Genomic DNA, 7,464 nt, shown 5'->3' on the forward strand with positions numbered 1-7,464 from the left:
TTCTGTGACTCACAAACCTTGACACTTACACCACAAATTAAACCTGGAATTCATGGCAAGGAAGTGGGACCAAAAAGGTGCCTGGGACATCATTTCCTTGGCTCACCTGAAATCCCAGGAGATCTCTGAATGGCAGCCCCAGGCCCATCTGCTGCTAATTTCTAGAACAGACATGGCACTGACAGCTCTTGGAGGCTGTACCCTTTCTTCTTGAACACCACAAAAGACATCCCCACCCCCGACTCTCTACAAAGACATGTAAGTGAGCGGCCCACTTTCAGTACCTTGCTTCCTGGGTAAACTTAAACACATTACTTCTCCTCTGTAACACTCTGTATCCTCATCCTTCAAGCAGAAAATCGTGTTTGCATGTTTGCATTGATGATGCATGTGAGGTTGGAAACAGAGTACTGAGCGCACCCTGGTGCTCCTGCCCAGGTTAGACCATACTAGCTGTGGCGTTTAAAAGCCAACATGGAAACACCATTTAGGATGAACAAATTAGAGGAATTCTTTTGTGAAATCAAGAATCCTCTTGTAAAGTGAACTTACCTGTTTTGCATTTCTGTTACTAGATTGCTATCAGATACATAAGACTATACTTCTAAAGGATTAGACTGCTTCTGTCATAGCCTATTGACACCAAAGCAGCTCCAAATCATACCAACCCTATGGGGCATGGTAGTATAGTGGATTACGTGTTGGCTTAATAACCTTAAAGTCAGCAGTTCTAAACCACCAGCGGCTCTGAGGAAGAAAGATGAGGCTTTCTATACCCATAAAGATTTATAGTCTTGGAAACCCACAGAGTCAGTTCTACTCTGCCCTATATAGGCTTGCCGTGAGCCGGAATTGACTCGATGGCAGGGAGTTACCACAGTCCATATAGTATATCAGCATGCAGAGGCTGTACATTGTTACAGGAAGAGCTAGCCCTAGCTCGTCCTGAGGAGTGGCTGGTGAGTTCAAACCACTGACCTTGCAGCTAGCAGGCTTACAGGTTGCCAGTTCTCACAGTGTGATTCTGACTCACAATGACCTTCTGTGTCTCGGGAGAATTGCTCTGCAGGATTTTCAGGGGCTGGTTACTTGGAAGCAGGTCTCCTGGGCTTCCTCCCGAGTTGCCTCTGGGTAGACTTGAACCACTAACTTGTCAATGAGCAGCCAAGCACATTCCCCTTGGCATCACCCAGGGACTCACCACGAGTCAGAGTCAACCTGAAGACAGCTGCCCTACAGTTAGCGCTCGGTCACTGTTAGTTTTAAGGTTCTATGATTGCTATTACCAATAGTTGACTCTCCGATTGAACTACTTAATAAACTGAGGCAACACTCAGATATTAAAAAAGATGTAAAAGATTATTTGGATTACAGTACAGGAAACCACAGCATTGATGTATGGTGCCAGAAAAAGCCAGACATCCTATATGATTGCCCACAACTTCTAATTTCTCTACCTGTAATTTATACAAGGACTTGGACCTCGGGTTCACTTTCACCTCCCAGTTGGCCTTGCTCCGCTCCCTTGGGGTTTAATCTGTCTTCTTCATTAACATGAAGTCCCACCCCCTGTTTCACTCTCCCTCACTGTTTTAAAGCTTAATGAAAGCCGACGCCTAGGAAAAGCTTTGGTTTGTCTCATCGTGTGCGAGGCAGCCTTCGGAACAACAGGCTTGCAGGTGTAGCTAGGCTAAATGCAACGCCAAGCGCTGGATCTCCCCATTGACCCATTTGAAAGTTGTTTCCGTTTTTATTATCTTCGACATTCTTTTCCATTGAGGTTTTTCTCTGTTTTGTATAGTCGTTATCATTGGGATTTGTTTTGTTTTGGCTCCCTGTTGGTGTTTTGTACATGAAATTCAGGATAGGTCAATCTGTAAAGATAGGAGCTGGGTTAATAATTGCCTAGAGGCGTAGCAGGGAGGGTGTGAGGAAATGGGGAGCGGACAACAAAGAGGACAAGAAGAAGATGTTCTGAATTGATTGTGGTGGTGATTGTGCAACACTTCTGAATGTGATTGGATGGTTAGATTGTGTGACATGTACAGTGTCTGCCACTAAGAATATATTTTAAAAAGAAAAATGTCCGCAAGGCCACTATGCCCTTTGGATATGAGGAAGCAGTCAGGAATCACACCACGTATGTGGTGACAGGTATCCCATGTCCTCAGTCTCATCAGGGACCCTGGCAAGGATGGTTTGTGCACCCAGCTCTGCAGTGTACTCCAGATTATAAAGGTGTACACTGGTTGTAGTACACTAGTAAACGTGGTATATGCTTCCTCCTTTTTATTACACCAGGATGTTATCTGGAAAGGTAGATTTCCAACTTATATTAGGAAACTGAGTCTAAATAGTGGTGGTAATACTTTATTTTATTCTATTAAGAATTTTTCCAGCAGTAAGCCGAAAATCAAACCAGCAATATGTGCCCAATCCTATGGAGTTCATATGGACTTATAGTGACCCTGAAGGACAGCATAGAACTGCTCCTTGGGGTTCTAAAGGTGTCCTCTGCAAGAAAAGACTGCTACATCTTTACGTCTTTCTCCCGCAGCTGGTGGGTTTGAACAGCCGACCTTTTGGTTAGCAGCTGAGCCCTTAGCCACTGGGCTCCATTTGCCAACATATTTGATGAACTAACCATTTATTTCTATCTAGTGATTTTTCAGCCATTGACATTTGTTTCCATTGCATTAAACGTGGCACAAGAGGGAAAAGAAGGGGAAAAGGAAGGGAGGGAAGGAAGGAAAGAGAGGGCTTCAAAGTTGCCTGAAGTGCTCAAATCCACCATGTTGCAACAGCCGGAGGCTTCGGGGCGGTTTTCGCCACCGCAGCCTAGAGGAGCGTGCTCCCCCAGAGACAGAGGTGAAGTCATTCTTTATCCAAGGACCCCAGGCCTCTTCCCCACCAGACGCAAGGGTGGGCACCCCTAGAATAAACCCCTCCTGATTGCAGTTACTTTCTCTTGTTTTTGGCTTTTTTCCCCTGTCAGCTTTGACCTCAGGCTAACCACTGTCAGATTGAAAATTTCTAGAGAAATTTCTAAATTTCTAGAGCTTTGCAGTAAAATGTCAAAGAAGAGGTTCTTAGTTCTCAGAAGGCCTGCCTTCAACAACAACAACAAAAAAAACCAACTTAGACCTTTTTCTCTGCAATTTGCATCACTGATGCAAAAAAGGTCCTAGAGAGAGGGCAAAAGAAAAAGGATACCAGTAATCAAAAATTCAAAAAGTCTGATCATTTAAGTGATGCCATTTTGAATTTGGTGCACACTGTTATTAGAATGTTAGTGGTGGGGGGGGACTATCAATCTTTTTCATAAAGTAAAACATTTAAGTATTCTGTTGTATAAGTAAGTTCTAAAATCAAGAAAATATAGATGATATTTTAAATCATATTCCCCCCAAACTTATTGAAGTCTAAGTTATTATCAAGATAAACTAAAATGATGGCTTAATCTTATATTATTCATTGGTCAAAACATAAAGGGGGAGACTTTTCTCTAAATGTCTCCTTGTAATGCAGCCCTGAAAGCAAACGAACCCAAAGCCCTGCCATAAGTCCATTCTGACTGATAGAAATCTCAAATGGGGTTTCTGAGGCTGTAACACTTCCAGGGAGCAGGGAACCTTAGCTTTCTCCTGAACACCGGCTGGTGAATTCCAACCACCAACCTGGGGGCTAGCAGTCCTGTGTTTATCGAACAGTGGCACCAGCTCCTCACCCAACAAGAGTTGCTGTTATGTAAAATCAAACTCTCTCTTTTTATAACCCCACCACAAATGTTCCAATATACTTTAGCTTGTTTTTACCCATAATACGGAACCCTGGACACAATGGCTAAACTGAGCTGTTAAATAGTGGTCGTCAGTTCTTACCCACCAGCAGCCTCCTGGGAGATTAAAAAAACACACAACAACTTGGCCGTGAGGTCCCATAAAGATTACAGCTTACAAAGCCTTCCAGGGCAGTTCGACTCTGTCATATAGGTTTGCTGCGAGTCAAAATCGACTCAGCCTCATGCCACAGCACCAACACACTCAAAGAATGCTGAACTTTTAGACAAGACTTCCCAAGTGTAGTCTTAAATAGGCCATACCCTGAAATAGCTCATATTTTTTGCCAGATTTTTATGGATTAATGTTAAAAACTTGGTGACCCTATTAGTATTTCCTAGTATAAGACTATTCTACCCAGATTGCCAGCTGACATAATCTAATGCCAGGTGTCAAATATATCAACTCCCCTCCATACAGAACCTGTGAAAGCTGTACTGAATTTAAGAATTTGTAAGGCTGACATCGGGATCTGAGTCAGTAAAGCAAACAAGCTTTATGGGCAGAGGCTGGCCCTATAGGAATGTGGCTTCTGTGGTGAGGAGACCGTCTGTGGCTGTCGTAACTCTTGCTCATCTGTCCTTCCTGGAAACAGTACGAGGAAGGAGCCTGAGTTATCATCTGTGATTCAGACACATTAACAATAGGAATGCCAGAGGCAGAAAATGTGCAATTTCATGCTCATTAATTTCAGAGAGGATTTACAAATTAACCTGGCTGGAAATATGACTCTTTCCCAATGCCTGCAGGCATCATCAAGCGGCACAATTACCATAGATGCTACCTCAAGGTTGACCAGATGGACCTATTGATCCCTGTGTGCAGATCAAGGGTCGGGCTCTGTGCAGGAGACCTTATATCTTAGAAGAAAGCTCCCAAGAGAAGATGATCCCTCCCACCTCCCCTATTGTGAGGCACTGAATGGTTTTCCATTTCCTGCTGTTTTCCGCTAGTTAGACCTTTAGGCTGTGGTTCCAGAGGTAGTATCCTAATATTGATCTTCTTTTCAACCTAACAGAAAACCTAGTGGTGCACTGGGGCTAGGCACAGGGTTGCTACCACAATGTCAGTGGTTCAAACCCACTAGCCACTGAGGAAGATGCACCTGTCTGCTCCCGGAAAGATTGACAGCCTTGACAACCCTGGGTATGGCTGCTGTGAGTTGGAATGGACTCCCCGGGGATGGATTTGGTTTGGCATTTTATAACCTAAAGTGTAAATTGACTAATCGGTTATTATGATAATCAATCGATTCCCCTAGGTCAGGTGACTTAACATGTACCCCGGGCACCCATAACACTGCCATTTTAGAACAACTGCCATTGTTAAAGGATTTAAGGTAACTCCAGAAGAGATGGAATTCACTCAAAACCATAACATTGCAATGAAAGAGATTGCAAACTACTTCAGGAAATCTTGCCATAATCGATTTGATAACTGTAGGACACTCTTGGAGTCTTCCCGCCAGCTTCCTCACATGTACTGGTACAGACAAAACCCCATGTAGCATCCAGACAGGTGCAGACCCTCCCCACCTGTGCACCTGCTGTTGCTCAGCTCAATCGGACACAGGCATCCCCATTTGGATGTGCACACAAACCACCTGCACATTTGGTTAAGTGCAAATCTCCTGGGTCAAAGATAGGCATGCTATTCTACATCCCTGCCAAGCTCCCGAGGAGTCCCACGGCACTGGTGCAGAGAAACTAGGAGTTAGATCATAGATCAGAGTAAGAATGTTGGTTGTGTGGGTGATATTTATTCCCTGAAATGACTATGAGATTGTGCTTCACATGGTTTTATGGGACGGTCTATCTTTGTTAAGAAACCACTGGAATGTGTTTGTTTTTAAAATGGTATGCTCTGTGTGGGTGATTCCCCACCCCCACCCCCCACCAAAATGCGAAAGCATAAAGGCCTGGCCCCTTTAAGAATAGAAGCACATTTGTGTCTGAATTACAGAACTGTAAGGAAACCTGCAGAGTCACGGGTAGACATTAACTCCCTGCAGATGCAAAACAAACAACAAAAGGACGAGGGAAGGTAGCTGAGTGGAAAAGGAGAACCGATCTAAATGGGACAGAGGCTGATCGGATGGACCCGCGGCACAGCCTCCTCCTCCACCGTTCAAGCTGAGGCCGTCCCTGCTCCTACGGGTGTGAGCCTCACTATGGGGACCAGTTCATGGGGTTAGGAGAGGAGAGAAAATGTAACCCATTCTCAGTGATTGGCTGAAAGCAGCGATCATGCAATAGCTTCAGTGTGGCACAGGAACAGAGCAGAGCTTTCTATAGAACCCAGAAGCTGCCTGCCTTCAGAGAAGATCGAGGGTGCCCCTTTTCCTTAGGCCTGGAAAACGATTTTGATCGAGGATGAAGGTTCATTTAGGAATCTTCCAGTTGGCATCTGACCCATGGACTTGCATTGGACTTGGCCAGGCCACTGCTTTGATATCACTCTTTCTTGATATAAAGTCCTTTCTTATCAATAAACTAACAGGCAAATACATAAATTAAATAATGATTGAAGATTGAAGAGGAGGGTTTTGATCATTTCATGGAGTGTATATATGTTAAATCTTTCGGGGACACTGTGCCTTTATACATGATTTTAATTTTTAAAAGAGAGAAAGACATAAAGAAGTCATCTTGCCCAAACCCCATGACAGCTAATCCTACAGGAAATGCGTCCCTTTTCTTTCCTGTTGTAGAATGTGCCATCCGACCACCGGGGGAGCTGGAGAGCTAGCGCCCGGCGCAGGGAAATGCCCACACCGTGTTCCTGCTCCGCCGAACTGAAAAGGACCGTGGTTCTCGCCACATGCCATCCCATGCTAGTCATAGCCTAAAATGGCCTGTCTCTGAGTTTTCTGACTGCACAATTCTGGATCACTTCATTGTGGCTGAGCCCCCTTCTCTTCCCAGAAGTAAGCAAGCTCCCCCAGCACCCTAAATCCCACCACCACCTCACCACCACATGCCAGGAGTAGTCAAGGACAGGGTTTCCATTTCGGTCCTGTGAAACAACGATGAGCCTGAATTCAGTCGCCGTTCCCTGAAAGCTGACTATCTTAGTACTCAGTCCCTCCCTTAGTACTGGAGACTGACCCCCAGGCCCCGGGCCTGTTGCCAGGAACGACCACTTGAGAAGTACATCAGGCTTGGTAAAGTAGAGGCGCAGTGAAAAGAGGAAGGCCCTCAGCAAGACGGTTTGACGCCGTGGCTGCAACAGTGGGATCCCCACAGGAGCACTGTGAGGAGGGCACAGGGTCGGGCAGTATTCTGTTCCCTTGTGCTCGGGGTTGCCGTCGGTCGGAACCGACCCATGACCCTTGGCAGCCACAAGCTCTGAGATCTTCAGGTGGTGTGGAAGTCAAGAAACATGGTTTCCTTTGTGATGGATTTCATTCAGGGTAAACAACGTTTTCTTCTGTGTTCTCGAGGGCACCCATGAGCATCGGGCACCCATGAGCATCGTGGCCCGGCTGCCGTGCCACCACTCCCCGCCCTGTCTCCCCGCTGTTAAAAATGGAGATCCTGTACAACTGCACAAAGTGCTTTTTTTGTTTTGCTTTTTCTGTCTTTCTAACCAATAAGTGAAGGGACCCAGTAGCTTAGCAGCTGCT

At 45.4% G+C, this 7,464-nt stretch overlaps 1 protein-coding gene across 1 annotated transcript in view; it reads left to right on the forward strand.

Moving 5' to 3' along the window:
- The first annotated feature begins 2,099 nt into the window (after nucleotides 1-2,099).
- GRIP1 (glutamate receptor interacting protein 1) overlaps nucleotides 2,100-7,464 on the forward strand; it is a 232,348-nt gene continuing 226,983 nt past the window's right edge. Inside the window, exon 1 of the mRNA XM_045288907.1 lies at nucleotides 2,100-2,154. Coding sequence (XP_045144842.1) covers nucleotides 2,100-2,154 — 55 coding nt within the window. The remainder of the gene's footprint in view (nucleotides 2,155-7,464) is intronic.

The sequence above is a fragment of the Echinops telfairi genome, unplaced genomic scaffold, assembly GCF_000313985.2.
Source record: "Echinops telfairi isolate 266 unplaced genomic scaffold, ASM31398v2 ScPeMD7_2;HRSCAF=8, whole genome shotgun sequence".
Taxonomy (NCBI): Eukaryota; Metazoa; Chordata; class Mammalia; order Afrosoricida; family Tenrecidae; genus Echinops; species Echinops telfairi.